Here is a 21,883-nt window from a genome sequence, read left to right as displayed (position 1 = left end):
TGGCTGATGCTCATGAATCATGCCACACACAAGTCCTTTCTATTCCCATGGTAGCCTTTCTATATATTTCTTCAGAGGTTGAGACTGAATTTCATCATTTCAGTCTTAAGAAAAACAAGTCCCAGTCTATGAGAAGTAAGATATCCAAGGTAACTTTAGATGAATGTCATCCATTGGTATTTGAGTGAAACCTGGGTGAATTACATAAAGAATCAAGACTGACTCAAGACTGTGGATCCAACATCAGAGACCACTGCCCACTATGGCTTTTGTTGTAGCAAAGAGTAGATATGTCTAATGACTTTTTCATGTGTTTTTCAGGCCAGTGAGCAGATTTATTACGAAAACAGTCAAGGTAAGACTATATTCTGAATTACCATTATGATTAACTTTTTCTGTGTTTCCTTCTGAAAAATTACCTCAGTAATTTCCTGTTTCAAAAGACACATATGATATTGCTTCAGATCCTTGAACACACACTTCATCACAGAGAAGGGACACATAGAAAGATGGCATGTACTGGGTCAAATTCTACTGCTCTGATGATTCCCCAAAAAGTTATATAAAACTAATTAAGATCTCATTATGGGCCACAGTCTGTAATGCTCATGACCAGTTTTGCATGCTGAATTCATCAAGCTAATAAATACTTGGATGAGTTAGTAAAGTCTTGGATTTTAATGTCAAATTTAATTTTCTTGTCCTTCTCTGAGCTCCAAGCCTCTTCATCATTGTGACTGGATATGATTTTAGGTTAAGATACCAGTTTGGCTTCATCGTTCCTTCATTTAAACGGGGAAAGGGCATGAAATGCACTTGCTAGTGTGCTTAGCACATGGAAATAATATTTATTATTATTTTAGTCAGTATACTATTACTACCCTGTCTTTCATGGGTAACATTTCTCTCTCTGAGGCAAATCTCCAAAAAGAGAGTCAGCACTACCTTAGGGACTTTTCTCCCAGACCTGTAGAGGTGTCCACTTCCTATTTTACTCTAAACTGCAACAAATAAGACAGACGCAGTATCTATAGCAACACTTGTTAATACAAAGACATCATCCGCAATGGTGGCTCAGATGTGCTCAGATGTGCCTCCAGTGTGAGACACTCGGGTTGGATCCCTGGCTTGGGAAGATCCCCTGGAGAAGGGAATGGCCACCCACTCCAGTATTCTTGCCTGGAGAATTCCATGGACAGAGGAGCCTGGTGGGCTACAGTCTATAGGGTTGCAGAGTTGGACACAACTGAACAACTAACAATGTTACTAGAAGTTTCTAAATCACTGACAGAATTCTAGTAAGTTTTGACAACTGCTGTAATACTTCTAGTCAACTTGTAAACCATAATGACTGTTACTCTTTGCCAAACTCTTCAAGGTGTGTAGCATGCAGTGAAGGACAGCATGTGAGAAGGCTACCTGGATGGCCCAGGTGGTCGTTTGCTCTTGGCAAGAGTCAGTTGGACTGTTCCTAGGAAATAGTCATGTGTGATTCCCTGTAGCTACCCCCAGCTATCAGTCCAGTGACCAATTTACAAGGTTTGGTCTTTTTTAAAGACAAGACTTGGCAACCCAGAAACAAAACATGTTCCCCCTTAGAGTTTGTTCCATATTCTTCTTCATGCTGGAGCTACTTCCAGTCTCAAAAGAAAAGGTGCTGATTCTCACAATACTGAACCTCAGATGGTACAGCTTCAAAGGGCTGAGGGGGTTTCCTTGGTGTGGCAGGATGAACTGAGTGGGTCTGTGTTGTTTGAGCAGGATACAGGACAGCCAGCGTCATCATTGCTCTGACTGATGGAGAACTCCATGAGGACCTCTTCTTCTATTCAGAGAGGGAGGTAAGAGACAGCCTGGCCTGTGTCTAACATACAGACAGGGCTTCTTCCTTCTGAAATGGGCTGCAGTTTCTCTACTTGGGCAAAAAGGATAGATTTTCTTTGTAAAATCCCCAGATAAAATAGAGTCCCATATGTGAAAAATAATAACAGTTTATTTTTAAAGTGAATCCACATGTCTCACACATGGTGGGTATTTTTCCCTTTTACAAAATATTTGCATATTACTTTGGGGGATAAAATATATCTGTCATGCCTTTCTTTATTGAAAGCAGTTTTGAAATACTATGTATCATTTTTCAACAAATCCATCGGTACTATTTTTCTTTCATTTCTACTAAACACAGGAGGGGAAAGAATTACTTGAAATACGTAAAAGCCAATTTTGTCAAAATGTATTAATCACTGAAATTCTTACTAAGAATCAAAGCTGAACATTAACTGGTGACAAAGTAAATTGCAAGCTCTCCTTCAATATTCCTTTTTTCCTTTTCTTTATGCTCTTGAAAAGTACTCCCCACAGTAATTAAAGGAATTCTTTCTAAATGAAGCTTTCAGTTTGTATAAAGAGATTCAGAAAAAGAGGTTTGTCTAGGACTTGAAAGTGATGTTTATATTTAGGAAATTCTTTCCTTTCAAATTTCACGTTCAAGCTATATGTATAAGTAACCCAAGGAAACCAGTTCACCATAGAAATGTATTGAAGCCTCATTAGTGACAAAGGCTCATTCAGGACAACCTCGAAAGAAGCACAATAAGCAGAAACACAGGTGGGGAGGAAGGGCGATGCCAGCCTCTTGAGGGGAAATCAACCAGAGCTTTACCCTTGCCTGAAGCCCTTGACTACTATTTAATTTAAATTCAGCTTTCTCCACAAGTCAGAAGTATATATTCATTCATTCATTCACTCACTAATTACTTAGAGCTTGACCTGTATGGGCACTTTGCTGGACTAGAGAAACATTGATGAGTAAGACACAGTTGCTGCCCTCAAGGACTTTACCATGTAATAACGTTCAACTTTTTGAAGCCTCTTTTGGCAAAGGACTTCCTGGGTGGCTCAGACGGTAAAGTGTCTGTCTACAATGTGGGAGACCGGGTTTGATCCCTGGGTCGGGAAGATCTGCTGGAGAAGGAAATGGCAGTCCACTCCAGTACTATTGCCTGGAAAATCCCAAGGACAGAGGAGCCTGATAGGCTACAGTCCAAGGGGTCGCAAAGAGTTGGACACGACTGAGCGACTTCACTTAACTCTTGGGCTTCCCTGGTGGTTCAGAAGTTAAAGCGTCTGCCTGGAATGCAGGAGACCCAGGTTCGATCCCTGGGTTGGGAAGATCCCCTGGAGAAGGAAATGGCAACCCACTCCAGTTCTTTTGCCTGGAGAATCCCATGGAGGGAGAGCCTGGTAGGCTACAGTCCATGGGGTCGCAAAGAGTCGGACACGACTGAGCGACTTTACTTTTTTTATGAGGATATAAAGTGGGTAAACACATTACTGTCCCCCATCTCTAACTTGTACAAAATTCTCAATGGGGAGACACATGAGTAAATGATGACAGACGCTCCCTGAGCATCTGGGAAACAATATATTCCTATATGAAAATACATTCCTACATAGAAATTCCTAACTTTAAAAAAAGTTGAAACTAACTATATAATAGGAATGCAAAATGGTTTATCTAGATGCAAAGTAGCAATCAAAGTAAAAACTCTAATAAGGGAATAAGTGAATATAAAATAAATGATAAGTGACAGGCTTAAAACAGGAATTGGTAGAAAAGAATTTTAGGTATGGCACATGCAAACTTAGAAAAATATTTGGAGTACCACTGCCAATAGAAAGAGGGTGTCTGAAACAGAAAGCTAAAGTTCAAGATACAGAAAGAAAATGAACCTTTCCATTTTTGATAATTCTATATAAAGCCCTGCTAGAGGAGAAATGTCATATAGAAGTTGTTGCAGATAAGGCTGGGGCTAGACTGTATCTTGGAGAAGGCAGTGGCACCCCATTCCAGTACTCTTGCCTGGAAAATCCCATGGATGGAGGAGCCTGGTGGGCTGCAGTCCATGGGATCGCTAAGAATCAGGCACGACTGAGCGACTTCACTTTCACTTTTCACTTTCATGCACTGGAGGAGGAAATGGCAACCCACTCCAATGTTCTTGCCTGGAGAATCCCAGGGACAGGGGAGCCTGGTGGGCTGCCGTCTATGGGGTCACACAGAGTCAGACATGACTGAAGTGACTTAGCAGCAGCAGACTGTATCTAAAAGTTAATTTTATCCTGAAAACAGCAAGAAATAATTTCTAAATTGAAGGTAAAAAGATGTATGTTTCTGTCCCTTCTAAAATTCAGGGTTAATCATAAGCGGGTTGGAGTACTAAGAAAGGGGGATAAAAGGACACCATTGAAATCAATATGCATATATTGGGCACCTATTATATGTTTCCTATCAATTATTTATTAATTTCCTACTGTATTGACATATACCAAGGAATTACAAATTTTGTTTTCTATTCTGAAACAAACAACCTAGAAAACCTGGAAGAGTCTTTAATAAATCAAATATTAAAACGAAGCCCAAATCTGTCTATTATTCATTATGTTGCCCTCTCAATACTTAATTGTAGAGAAGGTCATAGGTTCACCCACTCAAATATGGACTGCAAATCCCATACCACCGACCCTGTGTCTTTGGGAATAAAAAACCCTTATTCACAAAGGTGCTGACATTGATGCCCATCTGTATTGTTCTAGGCCTCATGTGAGGAGCTCTGCGTATGTTATCTCATTTAAACCCCCAAACACTTCACAGAGCTAAGTCAAGCATCAAACACAGGTATATCAGGTTCCAAAGATTACAGCCTTGCTGTCAGAACATGATGCCATTACAAAGGAAGAACCTATGTCACTAAAAATCCATCAGAGGAACAGAAAAGATAATTATTTCCCCAGACTATTTAATATGACTTAGCCTACAGTTTCCTTTTCCTCCCTTTGTCATTCAAAGTTTCTCGTCAAGACTCTACTTCTGTGGATCTTTCTCAGCCCCTCCCATTAGACTAATCACTCCCTTTGCATCTACCATATTGAATTAGAATATGATGTTCACTGGAGTATTGACTCTTCAGGGACAGGGACTGCCCTCTCCCTTATGGTACTGGCACACAGTAGATGCTCAATAAATACCTGGTTATTGCATTAGTCTGGCTGATCCAAAAGGACTACATTTGCCACTGCATCTCACTCTAATGTCATTTTTCATTGGCCCAGGCAAACAGATCCCGTGATCTCGGTGCAATCGTTTACTGTGTAGGCGTGAAGGATTTCAATGAAACACAGGTATGAACATAGATTTCTTCATGCTTGGGAGCATATTAAGCTTGTGAATGATAGAAAACATATGCATTTGGTGAGGAGAGTGCATCAGCAGCATAGATATCCTTTAGATAGATGATTTTTCCAGGAATGCTAAACAGGAAGGGAGTCATTGGATGTGTGAGGGATGTGAACCTATTTGCAAATACACTTGAGGGTCTTCAACACAGAGCATCTAGGCAGCATCCTTTCTAGTTGACTTTTAGTAGATGTTCAATTGCCAAGAAGTCAAAACAGGTTGAAATTAACTTGGAAACAGATTGGTTTTTTTTAATTTATTTTGACAAATCTGATTTTCTTATTTAAAGGGCAAACATCCCTTTTATCTCATTAAAAACACAATGCATTTTCAATACCCCTCCCATAAATGGAAATAATTGGCCAGTGGGCAGAAAAGTATGTCCAGGTGTATATAAGCAAATTGTGAAAATGTGTTAGCAACCTAAAGGGTTGTTCTTCATAATTTATTTTTGTTTTGATAACATGGACAATGCTCATGATATGTCGCTAAATGAATAAAATAAGGTAACAAAAACTTTTGCGAATAGTACGAATCCACTTTTTAAAACAAAGTATGATATTTGTATAGAAAAAGTAGGAATAACTATATATATCAAATTAACAATAATAGATGAGGGATGAATGAACAAATGGGTAGATAGATAGATAGATGAATTATATGAACTTTTTTTAACACATGAATTATATGAACTTTTTTCTTTTTAACACTCCTGGGTTTTTTTAAAATTTCCCAATAATTGTGTGTTCCTTTTGCAATCAGTAAAAATCCTGGCACTGACTCTAACTGTGGCAGTCTCAGCACTAGACAGAAATTTGGGAGGAGAAAACCTCACAGATCAATTTCTCCTTTCTTCGGTCCTCTGCTCTATCAAGCAGGAGCAGCCAAACCAGTCTTAAGGATTCTTCCCTCAATGAGCAGCTTGGGTCTAAGATAAGGGTCCCCATTCATTGACCTCACCCAACACCAAAGCTTGAATTTATTTTTAAAGTTGCTCTGAAAGGAAACCTGAGTCTGTTTGATTCAAATACAGTTGCCAATAGAAATGTGGTTGAATGGGAGGAAAATGAGCCAATGGCCAGCCCCCAAATCCATAAATACATCAACCCAGGCCAAATGTTCATCTCGCTGCGCAAGCTTACCCCTGCTCCCAAGGAGACAAGCATTAAAACAAACGTAAAAGCTGGAGCCGACTCTCCGGACCCGCTCCAGAAGGGCGGCTGGTAAGCTCATTATGACTGAGGGCCTTGCAGTGAGGCCCTTGAGCCCAGGCAAGCCCTTCAGTTCCTGCGGGTTCTAAATGAGATGGAGCCCCCTGGACCCAGTGGCTTTTCCCGGTTCTCCGTGTCTGAACCTTACACGTCTCCGTGTGTGTTTGTGTTTGCTGTGTTCTCAGCTGGCCCGGATTGCGGACAGTAAGGATCACGTGTTTCCGGTAAATGACGGCTTTCAGGCCCTGCAAGGCATCATCCACTCAGTGAGTAGAGCAACTTCCTCTGGGACTGCATACTCCGGCCCGTCCGGCCCCCTGACCTGCTGCCCAGTGCCCCCATTGCCTCTCGCTGAGGCTGGTGGTCTTGTTCTTGAGACACACGCCTTTGTACATCTTCCTATCTGCTGTGCTCCACTTCTCCCTCCTGACTTTCACACCTGTTTCTATTCTTCTGTGCCAAGTCTTCACCCTACACTGGAAGACTAAAAATGGAAGGGAGTCCTGCCCTGGCAGTGAGCCAGACTTCAGGCAGTTCTCATACTGGAAGCACTGTGGCCCATTGCTGTGCTCTTGAGTGACCTCAGCTTTCCCAGTCATGACTGACTGCAGCCTCCCTTCAGACCGTTGCAGGCTCAACCCCTATCACCTGCTCATCAGAGGTACTTTCCACCAGTGGTGTTCTCCCTTGGCTGCCCGTTGATGATTATCTGAACGGGAGTTTTAAGATCTTCCCTGGTGATTTTAAAAGGTTTCTTTTTTTAATATTTAACTTTTATTTATTTAATGAGTGGAACTTACCTGGAGTCACAACATAGGTTCTTGTTTCTCTGTTTTTTCGTGGCTCATTTGTTTGTTTAATATATATAGTTGATTTACAATGTTGTGTTAGTTTTACAGCAAAGTGATTCAGTTACACACACACACAAACACACATATTCTTTTTCAGATTCTTAGATTCTTTTCTCTTATATGTTATGACAAGATATTAAGTATTGTCCACTATGCTGTACAGTAGGTCTTTGTTGGTTATCTGTTGTATATATCTGTTGTATATATCTGTTGTATATCCCAAGCTCCTAATTTATACCTCCCCCTACTTTCCCTTTTGGTAACCATCAATTTGTTTTCTATGTCTGTGGGTCTGTTTTTGTTTTGTAAATAAGTTCATTTGTATCATTTCTTTTGACTTCACATTTAAGTGATATCATATATTTGTCTTCTGTCTGACTTACTTTACTCAACATGATAATCTCTAGGTCCATCCATGTTGCTACAAATAGAATTGTCTTTTTCTTTTTTATAACGGAGTAATAGTTCAACCTGACTGTAAAATATGAGGGTTTCCATGTTCCCCAGGGTTTGCACAGTCACCAGCCCTCTTTTCCATCACAACCTGGTTTTGTTTTGTTTATAATCATCCCTTTCCTATCAGTGAATGTGACCCGGCTTCCTGGATTTCTTTTCTACCCTCCATCCCCTAGCTAGACCCTTGGTCCAGCGGAATACTGGAGAATGCTGATTTTTGAAGCTTCAGCCAAAAGGCCTGTGTGTGTGCTGCACCTGTAATGAAGTCCAGAGTTGCTAAAGCCTCCACCTTTAGGTCTGGGAACCAGGCAGACAGCCAGTGGTATCTGTAGTTGGCGTTCACCAGGCTTTAGACTTGGGGTCCAAGGTGCAGATTCAGAGCTCAGAGGATCACTGTCCTTTTCAGATGTCAGTGTGGTTTTAATCCAGGGGTTACTCCTCAGGAGTTCAGGATCTGTCCAGCTCCTGCAGATTGACCTAGGAAGCCTCCGACCTGTTGCGCCTGATGCTCCCTCTCCCTCCCTCCAAGGTTTGCTAAGAACCCCAGCAGAGTGGAAAGGAGAGTGAGACGTATGAACTTTGGAGCTGGTCAGTCCAGAGTTTAAATGCTGGCCTGACAACTTATCATGTATAGATCCTTGGATGAGGTATTTTCTTTTGTTCCATATTTGTATAGGGGATTAATGATAAGACATACATTGTAATCTTGTTTGAGGATTACAAGAGAGAACACCAGTGAAAATGCCTAATATTTTTATCAAGCACATAATCAGTACTCAAGACATATGAATTATTTCCTCTTCCATGTCCCTTCACCACCACATGGGAAACCTTAGTGTCAGCTTCCTCCTGATCCTCTGAATTTCTTGAATATGCATAATGATCACGTGGAGAATCTTGTCTGCACTACCCATTCCCAGAGTCTGTCCCCAAGAGCTTCTATCAGAATCAATATGAGATGGAGCCTATGAACCTGCATCTTTTAAATCTGCATTTTTTAGTCAGTGCCCCAGATGTTGTACATTCAGAGCATCGATATGTATGACCTTACATTTCCAGAACTGTGAAAAAATAATTCCACCCCAAGTTGAGAGCTCCTATCCTAAACGTGTACATATGACAGATGTCTTCTTTAAGATGTGATTGCAAGAAAGAGAAACCCACCTAAACTACCTTAATCAGAAAGTGGAAATAATTGAAAGGATAGATTATCAGTTCCAATTATGGATCCCCAGGTGAGGGACCCCTGGGGTCCTATAAATAATTCTGAGATCAGTGTGGCACACTTGACAGTATAAACAACAAGAAATGTAATAAACCTGTAAAACAACACCCAAATAGTGATTTATCCAGATGATTAAAACAGGATTCAGGCCTGATCATGAATCCTGTGGCAGCTCACACGTGAACTGTTCTGGACTGGAGACTTCATGAGAAGCTGCTGCTGCTGCTGCTGCTAAGTCGCTTCAGTCGTGTCCGACTCTGTGTGACCCCATAGACGGCAGCCCACCAGGCTCCACCGACCCTGGGATTCTCCAGGCAAGAACACTGGAGTGGGTTGCCATCTCCTTCTCCAATGCATGAAAGTGAAAAGTGAAAGTGAAGTCGCTCAGTCGTGTCCTACTAGTAGCGACCCCATGGACTGCAGCCCACCAGGCTCCTCCATCCATGGGATTTTCCAGGCAAGAGTACTGGAGTGGGGTGCCATTGCAGACCTGAATTCCTAAAAGACCAGGGATGGGTGATGGATAGCTCCAGAGAAGAGATGATATGACCTCAGCCCAAAGAATGGAAAGGAGCAAACATTTTGAGGACAGTAATCTGTCTGGGAGAGTTTGGGTAAAGGAGTCAGGAATAATGAGAAATAAACTAAGACATTGGGTTGGAAGCAGATTGATGAGAGCCTGGAAGGAATCTTAACTCCAACTTAGTGTAATCACTGAAGCATTTGAACATCTAACAAGTGACATTTAAGAAGAGAATCTGATAGCAGTGTCTCTGTTTATAAAAAGGATACTGAGGGGCCCCAGAGGCAGAAGCCCAGTCATGAGGCTACTGTAGAACTCCTTTCTTCAGATGTCTGGGTTCTAAACAGGGACAACTCTTACTTGTTCAAAGATTCTTACGAGTGGTATGCCACATCATTCAGGAGTTGGTTCTTCCCCAAATAATCTGAGTATTTTTATCTGTATAAATTGTGTTGTCTTTGACCGTTTCAGCCTTAGCAACTCATTCAAGCTCAGTATGAGCTCAGATGTTTGTAAAGCTCTCCCTACCCCTCCAGTAGAAATCACGCCAAAGATGTTTAAGAAACCTTCCAAAAAGGGAAAAAATAATTTGAGACTCCAACCTTTTAGCTGAATGATAGCATTCTTGTGAGTTTTTATCTGGGAGTTATGCTGGTGGTTTCCATCCTTCCAATACTTGAAACCCATGTTTATTGCAGTTGTTAATTCATTTGCTTGGACAGAAAAATGAGGACAAACACATCACAGCTCATCTTTCTCAAGTCAGACAAAAACAATTATGGCCTGAAAGTTGGCTAACTAATTTTAAGAAGTGGGTTCATTTCTCCTTCTGGATACTGAAAAGAAAACCCTTGTATCCCCTCTCCCCATCTGAAGAATCTTTTCCAGCTTTTTCCCATGGATGTTGTTTTGTGGCTAGTTTTTTTCTCATAATAAAGTAGGACTGGGTTTAATTATCCAGAATAGGAGTGCAGAGCAGCTTTCAAAAGCTCAAATAGTTCATGAAGTTCTAGATCCACTGTGACCTTCTTTTTTTATTGAGGCAGAGTTGATTTGCAATATTAGTTTCAGGTGTACAGCATAATGATTCAATGTTTTTATAGATTATACTCCATTTAAGGTTACTATAAAATACCAGCTATATTTCCTGTGTGGTACAATATATCCTTGTGGCTTATTTATTTTATACAGCGGTTTGTACCTCTCAATAGTGACCTTGTTTTTAAATCCCCAATCGAGATGCATGGGCTAATATTTATTCATTCCTCTAATATTCATTGAAAACTTTTTATGGTAGACTCTGCCCATTTGGTTATATGTAAGCAGATAGAGACCCTATCCTGGTGGAGCTTATAATCTAGTGGGAAGAACACATGAAAAAACAACTCAGTAAATAAACATGTATAATTTAAATTGTGATGCATGGTGTATAGAAAGTAACATACAACTGAGATTAAGAGTAAAGTGGTTGGCAAAGAACTCAGGCCCCTTTGAAGAGATCGCCTCAAAGTGAAATGGAGTTATTCATTGGAAAAGTGTGGATACAACATTCTTGGCAGAGCAGGACCCTAAGAAGGTGTATAACAGAACTGAAGAAGAGTGGGGCTTGGATGGTAAATGACAGACGATGAAGGAAGAAGCAAAAAAGTGGATAAATCACATGGAGCCTTGAAAACGATGGTATTTTACTGTAAGGGCAATAGGCAACCATAGCTGATACAAAGTCCGACAAAGGAACGATCATGTTTGTAATCAAGATGCTCAGGGAATCTAGAGATCATGGTTTTTATCCCCTTTGGATGATGAATAAACAAACACTCAGGACCAATAGTAATGAGACCTGTGAAAAGAAGAAAAATTACGATGATTATTGAGCATCTTCCTTCTACCAGTTCCTCTGTTAACTACTTCCACAACCACTCTCTCAAGAGGGACTTATTATCCCCATTTTACAGGTGAGGAAACTGAGGTGTAGGCAGTTAGATAAACTGCCCAAGTCTGCCGACTCATAATGGTGGAGGAGGGAAGCTGAACCCACATCTGGGTCCGGAGAGTCTGCTTTTTCCACAATACTGGGCTGTGAATGTCTGAGGAAATGGAAAATCACAAGATTATAGGGAACTGATTATCTAAGGTATGGATGCAGCAAGTCCCTGGATTCTCTGCTTCCTCAATATGATTCCTGTGTTTTGGTCTTTTTACTATTCTTCAATCCTCTCTACTTTAAGGAAGAAGTACTCAGATTTTATGTAATGTGTTAGTTCAAAGTGCTTTCACTTGTTTTCCATTTTAATCTGCAACACAGGGAATAGGCAGAGAGAAACGCTTGTAATTTATTTTGGTATCAAACATTGTTCCTTTTTCTCATTTAATATTACCCCATTTAAAAACCATAACAGCCCTGTGAAGGAAATATTCCCATTTAACAGATGAAGAAACTGAGGCTCAGATACCCTGCACAAGGGCACACAGCTCTAATGGGGAGACCAAGGTTGGAACCTAAGTACATGACTCTAGAGCTCAGGTTTTCTCCCACCTCAATTTCCTTAGAAAGGTTAAAAATAAGAAGTCATCATTTAGTGAATTCTTAGCTGTTAGGCACAGTGAAAATCATTTTACATAGTCATCTCATCAAATTCTCACCCCTACCGTTTAATGTAGATATTATTACTCCTTCCATAGAAGCAGATACCCTAAGCACAGAGAGATTAGCTAACTGGTCCAAGATTGCACAGCAGTGGGCAGTGATCCAGAATAGACTCAGTTCTGTCTCTAAGGTCCATAACAAGATGTCCACAGCATTTAACGATTGATGTGGGTAGGCCGGGAAGCAGCTCCATTTTGGAGAAGAGGACCCTGAGGACCAAGAATGTGAAATGACTTAACACAGTTTACAAAGTTATAGCAAAGACAAGACCAGAGTCCAGGCAGGTGCTCTGGTGTGAGTGCACCATTGGTGGGCAGGAGACCCTCTGCCATTTATTATTAGGTGGAGAGCATCTCTGAAAATCTCAGTTTCTGCTCAATGGATGAAATTCCATCATTTCGAGAGGCTGGCAGCTTGCCACAGCTGAAAGAAGCATCTTCACTTTCACATTTGCTCAGGACTCTACCTCAGAAGACAGAATTCCTTGTTTTTGCAGAATTCAGTTGATAAAATTATGAAACAAAATTTAGAAGGTTAGAAGATTGGAGCCCTTTAAGCCAGTAAAACTGTAAAGGAAGAAACTATTTCTTTGCCTTTTCTTATTGTGGCTTTCTCCGGGAGTTTCCATTGACCACAAATGGTGAATGCAGCGCCAGCCCTCAAGTGAAAATATGAAGCAAAGGTCCAGAGAGGCTCCTGGGTCTTTGTTTGCCTTTTCAAAAGTGCTGCAGGCAGTGAAATGGGAACCTGCATGAAAGCTGGGTTCGGATAACACTGAAGTGGGTCTGCAGCTTTGAATCCTAACGCTTGACCTGGTTACCATGATGCCAGCTCCTCGCTATTGTCCCCACTTCTCGTGCAATCAAGGGCGGTGTCTAAAACCAAACACACTTGGCCTCTGAGAAGAACCCAGTCACTGGCACCAAACAATATCCATCCAGGAGCATTTCTCTAGAGTAAATATTTAAGCCTGCATAGGGCTTCCTACTAATTCGAGGGGTGAGTCAGTGCCTAGAGCTTTCTGCATGTTTGATCAACTATAAACAAGTATTGAGCAAACATGACTATATTTGAAAGGATTTCTTGCAAGTTTTGGCACTAACATCTTTGTTATCAAGGAAGCTGTAAGAACTACTGAAACTGAGGACTGGATCTATTCCATGGTATATATATATTTATTTTATTTATGGTAACCATATCGTGTGCTAATTTCTCCCTTCCCCTTATGGGAATACGAAAGCCCGTCATCCAGCCCTACTGGAGCTTTGACAAAAGGCAAAGCCCATCTTCCTGGCTTCCCACCCATCTACTCTTCCAAGACCCTACAAGGGACTGCTAAGGGTTTTTCTCCAATCAAAATCTAAATCCCTGGGGTTTCCCTGGGGTTCCAGTGCTTAAGACATCAACTTCCATTGCAGGGGGCATAGGTTCGATCCTTGGTCAGGGAGCTAAGATCCCACATGCCTTGTGGCCAAAAAAACCGAAACATAAAAAACAGAAGCAATATTGAAACAAATTCAATAAAGACTTTTAAAATGTTCCACATTAAAAAAAAAACAAAAAAAAAACAGTATCTGCATCACATGCCTGTAGTCCTGGAAAGTACCTGACTTAACTGAACCAGCTCTCCTTCCAGGGCTAGCAGAAGGGGAGATTCATTTCAGCAGCAGCCCTTCTCTTAAATCAGCCTTGTTTGTGAAGGAAGAAACTGCCCTCTCCACCTTTGCCCCATCTAAATCCTGTCTGGAGTTTTGTCTCAACTTCAAGGCTCTGCTCCCATCCTCTCTTTTCCACGGAGCCTGGCCTGCTCTCTCCTGTACCTTGAACTCTTCCTGCCTTGAACTCCACTGGCGCTAATTGTTGGCATCACTTGCTTGGCACTTGTCTTTCCTCCTGGTCAGTTGCTGAATTGTGTAGTCACAGAGCCCGCCCCCTTTGTCGTACTCCCCCTGTGGCATCGAGTTGAGCATAAGAATTCATTGCAAAGTGGCGCCGAGCAGTGCAGAGGCTTCGTGACCTACGTGGCGCCACACGTGGGCAGTTTCGTGGCCCTGTTTCTTGTAAAATCCTCTTAGTCTTTCCCTTCCCTCTTTTCCAGGACTGTGTCTATAAAAGACGGCATTTTGTGCTGCATCCACATTAGTAGGCCTGGAAGCATAGAGTTAATTGTAGTTTTTGTGGTCAGAGGAAAAGCTTTTCAAAAAATCATTTGCCTCAGGAGTCATTAATTAGACTTTACAGACATTCAGGTCAGGCATTTCAGCTAAGCTATTATTTCTATTTAACTCAGTAAAGAATCCAAATGTAATAAAAATTCCCATTACTTAAATAGGCTGAAAAGATTGCAGGGAGGTATGTTCAGTTAATCCTCAGGTCAACCCCACACCTTCCAGCTCCTTTCCCTATATCTAGGAATCTGTTAAGACTTATTGTAAAAGCAATAGCAGAATTTAGACAAAATCCAATGAAACACTGCAGGGTCCAGCTCCCCAGGACGGCCACTGACTTTGCCAGTATTCATGAGATCAACAAGCTCACCTTACTAAATAAACCTCATCTTGGAGTTCACAGTTATCTGAGCTTTCCTTCTGAAAACAAGAGAGGAAAGTGGTTTCATAGAAAAATGATGAATTTCCTCAGTTTCAAAACCTTGTTTGTCCTGTGCTCCTTCACACCAGACTCTCCTTGAGTGTGAAACTAAGAGAAGAGTTGCATATATTTAGATAAGCTGGATGCCCCTCTCCAGACAAAAACTCTTGCATGTTTTGAGGATAATAAGCTTTATGGTCTAACATTCAGTAATCTCTTAAAAATGTCTTTCTTGCATGTTGGAATATTTACTTGGTATTATGCATGACTATACATAGGAGCCTGGAGGGCTAGGGTCCACAGAGTCACAGAGTCAGACACAACTTAGCAACTAAACACAACAATGACTATACATAAAATCATGTATGAATCCTAGAAAGATCTCTGTGTTAGTAAATTTTTATTTTAAATTCAGATTCTGTAGAACTGATAGGAATCTAGGATAATGTTCACAGTTAACAATAAATAGGTCTATTGATTTTTAAATGTGGAATGGAATTTACTTAGGAAAGGTGACTCTTTTTTTTTTTTTTTTTCCCCAAAATTTTATTAGAGATCAAATAGTTTCAAAATTCGTGGGGGCAAGATTGACAGTCCTGAAGACAAGGATGAGCCAGATATGTGTCCCAAGCTCCCTGACATTTTCTAAAAGTAATATCCTCCAGGCTTATCCAACATGAATACTGCCATCAGCTATAATCTTGTACCTGGGAGTCTGAACCCCACCTCCCAAACATATACAGTTTTGCCAAGTAAAGGGACCAAGGCCTTTTACAAAGCAGGCCTGTCTAGACCTTAAACATGGGGACATAATACACCTACAACATTACTGTTTTAAAATATAAGTCATTTAAAAGGATGAAGGTAAGAAGTAGGCTTGCTGGAAGGACAGTCTCCAAAGACGGTGGTGCTTAATAAGAAGAGAGAGATGTTACAAGATGCTGAAACTAGCCCTGTATTCAAAAGACTATAAAAGATTTAAAATTTAATTAAAAAAAACAAAAGATTAATGTAATAAAAGATTATATTTATGGGGAAAAAGGAAGACTGCTATAGAATATGCTAACATGCCAGGTTAATGAAGCCATGCCGAAAGTGTACCATTTGTTTGTGCAACAAATATTTATTTAGTGCCTACTGTGTGCTGGATAAAAACAATTCTCCTTGCCTTTGTAGAGGTTATAGTCTATGAGGGAAGATAGACAATGACCAACCAATCATAAATATATCATTATAAACCACAATAAGTCCTCTGGAAGATGGTAATTTATACTAAAATGTGAATGAATACAGGAATATTTCATTGGTAAAATCACCAAGACTTAGGTCACAAAATCCATACTGAATTTGGAGGGTGACAAGGAGAGTGAATGGAGGAGGCAATGGCACCCCGCTCCAGTACCCTTGCCTGGAAAATCCCGTGGACGGAGGAGCCTGGAAGGCTGCAGTCCATGGGATAGCTAGGAGTCGGACACGACTGAGCCACTTCACTTTCACTTTTCACTTTCATGCATTGGAGAAGGAAATGGCAACCCACTCCAGTGTTCTTGCCTGGAGAATCCTGGGGACGGGGGAGCCTGGTGGGCTGCCATCTCTGGGGTCGTACAGAGTCGGACACGACTGAAGCGACTTAGCAGCAGCAGCAGCAGCAAGGAGAGTAAATGTAAGGGAAATTGCTAAGTTTTGGCTTAGAGAACTAGACAGATGTAATTGGGTGATAGATAGTTAACGACCCACGGGCCAGCCTACTTCAAGCTCTAGGCATCTTAGAAGCAGAATATACCTTTCATGACAAGTAAGACACTAAGAAACATGCTATCTAGATATGTAGAAGCAAAAGGCCCTATACCACAAATGGATAAAGGAAACTGGTCTTATATGAACACACAAAAAACCCTTCCAACAGGAAATGGCCAAGTAAATAAAGAATGATAGTTTATTAGGGAAGGAGGCAGAGCAATGAGGGGGAAAAAATTAGGTAAACTTATGGTAAGGGAGGGATTCATAACAACTCTATGCAAATATTCACAATCTTTAAGGATTCTTGAGAAATCTCTGCATAAGCCCTGAACTTTATGAGAAAAGGCTTCAGAATAAATAAATAAATAAATGAAGTCCTGGACTAATACACCATGGATTTCACTTTGTATGTATTACTTGGCAGAGTTATTTTACATCTGTTGCCTCTTTTGCTCCCCTAATAATCTAATGAGGTGTTCAAGAGTATCACTACCAGTAACAACACATGCATTTCTAGAGCTCTATACAGATTTCCAACATGCTTACCCATATATCTTCTTTTTGAAATCTGCCCAAAAGGCAGCAGGACAACATTATTAGCCATCTTTCAGGCATTTTCAGCAAATAGGATTTAGCAAGAGGCCAGTGGTGAGTGACGAGACAGAAGCAGTAATGAGTGACTGTCTTTGCCCAAGAGTTGTAGCAGTCATAGCGGTAGTAACAGAAGAGTAACAGCTGCCATTGTTTGAGACCTGAGTATGTGTTAGACATCCTGCCAAGAGCTTTACTACTAAGGCTGTTCTGAGCCTATTTCTTGGTACCTTATTTTCATGAAAGGCACTTGTTGGCTGATGGCCCAAGGTCATTAAGTAACTATCTATTGACTGATCTGTCAAGTTCCGTCTATAGAACAAAAACCTTGTCAGTATTCCTTAATTTCACTCTCTTCCTCACTCTCTAAGCCAACTTTTACCACCTAAGTTCTATTGATTTTACAGATGAAACTTCTCTGCATTCTTGTCTGTTACTATTTTACCATCAGACAGCTCTTTGAGGTCAGTGTTTTTCTTATTCTCATTTTACAGAAAAAGAAACTGAGATGCAGAAGTTCAATAACTTATCCAAATCCTCCTGGCCAGTAAGTGGTGGGGCTTGGATCGGAACAGAAATCTATTTAAAGTCCAGATCTATTTTCTTCTGTCTCCAGAGCCCAGGTTCCTAAGAATAAATCACCATTAGTTGAGGATTTCCAGGCCCTGTGCTATGGACTCTTCCTATAGTATCTCATTTAATCTTCCCAACTCAACAACCTCATGCAGTAGGTGCTGTTCTTATCCTACCATTACAGATGGGGAAACGGACTCAGAGGAGGTTATGGAACTTGCCCAACGTCACAGTGCTTATGACTAAGTTGACCCAAGCAGTTTGATTCCAGATTCTAAATTATTAGTATGTTAGACTGTTTCACAAAATTGGGGTTCAGACAAGTTTAAGGATTTGCCAGGAACCATAAGCCAGACAAGTAGAGGACCAGGATCAAGACCAGAAGCCAACTCCTCACATTGGTTAGGCTTGAGGCATGTGGTAGTCTTTGCCCAGTCTCCATCAGAGGTCAGTTATTCTGTCACCTCTGACATCACCCCGACCCTGTGTGAGTTCTTTCCACTCTGTCTCGGCATTTCCCATCATCTGGTCCCCAGTGCTCTGTATGTTCCTCCTCCACGGCTACCAGTGCCCAGATCGCGGACGGATCCTCTGCCCCCCCACACCCATCCAGTCTCCAGTCCCTTAGGCTGCTCTGCTGTCTGCTGAAGTTCAGACAGACTGATTACTGTACAGTCTGGGCTGCTAATGACCAAAGGACCCCAAATCCACCCCATGCCATTCTGACTTCCTACCTTTTGAAACCAGATATTTCCAACTAATAGAAGCCACAGTCCCAGACAAATCCTGCCCATCCCCCTCACTGATAAATTTTACTCTATTGGCTGCACTGTATCCCTTCCAGATGTTTTATGTTAAGATTGGGAAAGCTGTGTTTTTACTGGATTGAATCACTGCACTTGGCTGACATTTTTTGGCCCTTAATACACTCCTTAGATTTATCAGCTAATTGCAGACACTTTGAGAGAATCATACAGCATGTGTTTATTATGACAAAACCTGCAAGTGTGTCTTTGTGGTTAAAGATTCACGGATGTTTCCTTTACTGACCCCTGGTTAAGTATTAGAGTTGGTTCAAAGATGTTGCTTCCAAGTCAGGAACGTAACATGGGTGAAAATTTCATTTTTGTGTTTTGATGGAGTTTAAGGAATGGAGACAGGATAGACCCAATAGCTCAATTTTCATTCTTGGACTGTTGAAATCTTTAGTTGCAGATGATAAAATGACTTCTAAAGGGAGATGGAGGAATTTTATTTAAAACGTAAGAAACAGCTTTGTGTTGTTCTAATGTCACTGTTATAAATTTCTCAAGTGGGTCAATTCTGTTTCTTCCAACGTGGCCTGTTTGGAGATTTATGTCTGAAGACATGATGAAGGGGCTGGTTGCCTCTCTGAGCCACGGCCACCAGTAGCTAGGATGGCCCTTCAGGCAAGAAGAGCCCAGTGGCAGCAAACTAGGGGGCGAGGGGAGAGGACAGTCATCACAGTTCAGGTAGCGCAGGTGCTATCTGGGGAGGATCTGGATGAGGATCCTGGCAAGCCCCAATCCTAGGATGCTGCTGCATCTAAAGGACTGTATTGACCATTGGAAAGAGGAGGAAGGAAAAGCCTGAAGGGAAACATGGATGCCCAGGATATATCCTTGGGGGGTGTCCCTCATTCCAAGTCAGAATGTCAGTGAAGGGCTCAGGGGTGATACTGGGTCCCCAGAGCCAGGTATGTGAGAACTACTGACTAACAGAGATGGAGTTGGAGAGTTGGGTGCATGTTATCCCATTCCTGCGAAACAGGGGGAACTGAGGCTGCACCTGTGCTTGAGGTGCTTGGTGACTAGGTAAGCCAAATCGAGAGGAAATAAGTCAAGCGCTGACAAAAAGGAACAAATTGCTTTGACTCTGGAATCACATAGAAGCTGAAAACAGATACTAAAATGCCTTTAAATTGTGAAAGAGGCAGAAAGAATGTTCAGGAAAAATAGCTGGAAGTCTGAATCTTAGAACTGTCAAGAAAAAGAAATACAGTCAGCCCTCTGTAACCTGGGTTTCACATCTGCAGATTCAACCAGCTGGGGATCAAAAATATTTGAAAAAAAATCCAGAAAGTTCCAAAAAGTAAAACTTGAGTTTGCAGCATGCTGGGGAATATTTACATAGCATTTCCATTGTATTATGAATTATAAGCAATCTAGAGATGATTTAAAGCAGTGGTCGCTAACCTTTTTGGCAACAGGGACTGATTTCATGGGAGACAATTTTTCCATGGACCAGGGGTGTGGGCAGGGGAATGGTTCAGTGGTAATGCAAGTGATGGGGAGTGGCAGATGAAGCTTCACTGGCTTGCTTGCCACTCACCTCTTGCTGTGCAGCCCAACTCCTAACAGGCCACGGATGTGTACCATTTCCATAGCCTGGAGGTTGGGGACCCCTGACTTAAAGTATATGGAAGAATGTGTACAGATACTCCAGCATTTTATATGAGGGACTTGTGCATCCTCTGATTTCGGTATCCATGGAGATCCCGGACCAGTCCCCCTGCAGATACTGAGGGAGGACCATGCGGCTTCTTATGACTGTCAGGTATAGAGAATTACCTCAAATACCTGGTTGCAAGGGAGCCTTTTTCAGTGAATACGTCTGAATGTTTTGTCGTCTGTATATCAGAGAACAATTTTCTGAAGCATGTTGTTCATTTCCTTTCACAATGCTTCCCTATGAGGATGCCCAGATTTCTCTCTGGAATTGGTAAATACTATCTCTTCTGAGAAACTGGTTTGTTTTCATTCTTCAGACTGAGAATCTCATAAATATTATCTGTCCTCATTTGCTACTAGAAAGCTTAGAATTAAATTCAGGAGCCACTCCTAGTAAGGAAATAAGCTCTTCCCAATGTATTTTGTCTATGCTATTCTCACTCCTTACTTCATCTTCCCTTGATTTTCCCTTTAATGCATTTCCTCCCCTTTTGTAATTTATTATATATTTTGTTTGACTCTATCCTTGTGGCATATGTATCACTTAAGCTGGAACAAAGAAGCATATTTGCTAAAAACATCCATGCAAGTTAATGGGTGTTTCCCAATGCTAAAAATGCTTTTTTTTTTTTACAGACTTTACATTTTATTTCACTATTAATTCTTTTAACAAATGCCCCTTTCAGAAATAGAGCAATGGTCTTCTTTAGCCCTCTGACCCATTTCAATTTCCAAATTAAGTAAGGCCTGCCCAAATAAAGATACTGCAGTATATCACTCAGTGTCCTATGCTTGTTTAAAATGCTTGGCCAAAATTTTAGAATCCTTATGCAGTAAGCAGTGGGATTCATAAATGGCAGAGAAAAGCTTAAAAGTCAGATACCCCAGTTTCGCCAGAAGCCTTTATTATTAATTCCCTGTGCAGTCTTAGAGTTCTCCAGACTCTCCGCTGAACCCTGCAAGGCTCACTTGGGGGAAAAACTACATTTCCATTTACATAAGGTCCTCTTAAAGTGTGAGGCACAAAAAGCAGGCTTCAAAGACATCCTTCGCCTGCAACATGTTTCCACTTCTTTAACTAGAAGGCGACTGAGTAATCTGAGCATGCATCTCTTCTAGAGAGTTGGCCATTTCCATCCTATCTCTCTGGTCTTATCTGTTAATCACTCATTTTTCTACTTTTTAAGCTTCTTTTGTTCCAGCTAAAGAGGTCTATGCATTTCTAGTTTCTCACCTTTGCAAATGCCACTCTGCTGGGACCTTAAGTAAGTAAGTAGTCACTCAGTTGTGTCCGACTCTTTGTGACCCCATGGACTGCAGCCCACCAGGCTCCTCAGTCCATGGGATTCTCCAGGCAAGAATACTGGAGTGGGTTGCCATTTCCTTCTCCAGGGGATCTTCCCAACCCAGGGATTGAACCCGGGTCTCCCTCATTGGAGGCAGACACTTTAACCTCTGAGCCACCAGGGAACCTTCCCCTAACTTACTCCTGCCCACTTGACTGAGTCCCACCCTCAGCAGCTACTTCTTCCAGGAAGCCCTTCTCAATTACAGCCCTCAGTGATCTCCCCCATGAACTCTGTAGCTCATACTGTCTGCCCTTTTACCCTGGCATCTATCACATAGAATGGTCCATGGTTGTTTATCTTTTCAAGTGTAGCTCCCATTTCATCTACTGGATGTTAAACCTCTCTATAACTAGGACTGGCCTTTCACATATTCAATACATCTCTGCCAGAACAAATGAATAAATAATTCCTATGGCTTTTG

The 21,883-nt window shown here is 41.4% G+C and overlaps 1 protein-coding gene across 1 annotated transcript in view; it reads left to right on the top strand.

The window, feature by feature from the left end:
- Positions 1-21,883, top strand: part of ANTXR1 (ANTXR cell adhesion molecule 1) — a 262,215-nt gene that overhangs the window by 58,257 nt on the left and 182,075 nt on the right. Inside the window, exons 5-8 of the mRNA XM_068989259.1 lie at positions 322-355; positions 1,762-1,841; positions 5,113-5,181; positions 6,633-6,713. Of these exons, the coding sequence (XP_068845360.1) occupies positions 322-355; positions 1,762-1,841; positions 5,113-5,181; positions 6,633-6,713 (264 nt within the window). The remainder of the gene's footprint in view (positions 1-321; positions 356-1,761; positions 1,842-5,112; positions 5,182-6,632; positions 6,714-21,883) is intronic.

Source organism: Capricornis sumatraensis, chromosome 1, assembly GCF_032405125.1.
Source record: "Capricornis sumatraensis isolate serow.1 chromosome 1, serow.2, whole genome shotgun sequence".
NCBI classification, from domain to species: Eukaryota; Metazoa; Chordata; class Mammalia; order Artiodactyla; family Bovidae; genus Capricornis; species Capricornis sumatraensis.
This window is presented reverse-complemented; position numbering and strand designations above follow the sequence as displayed.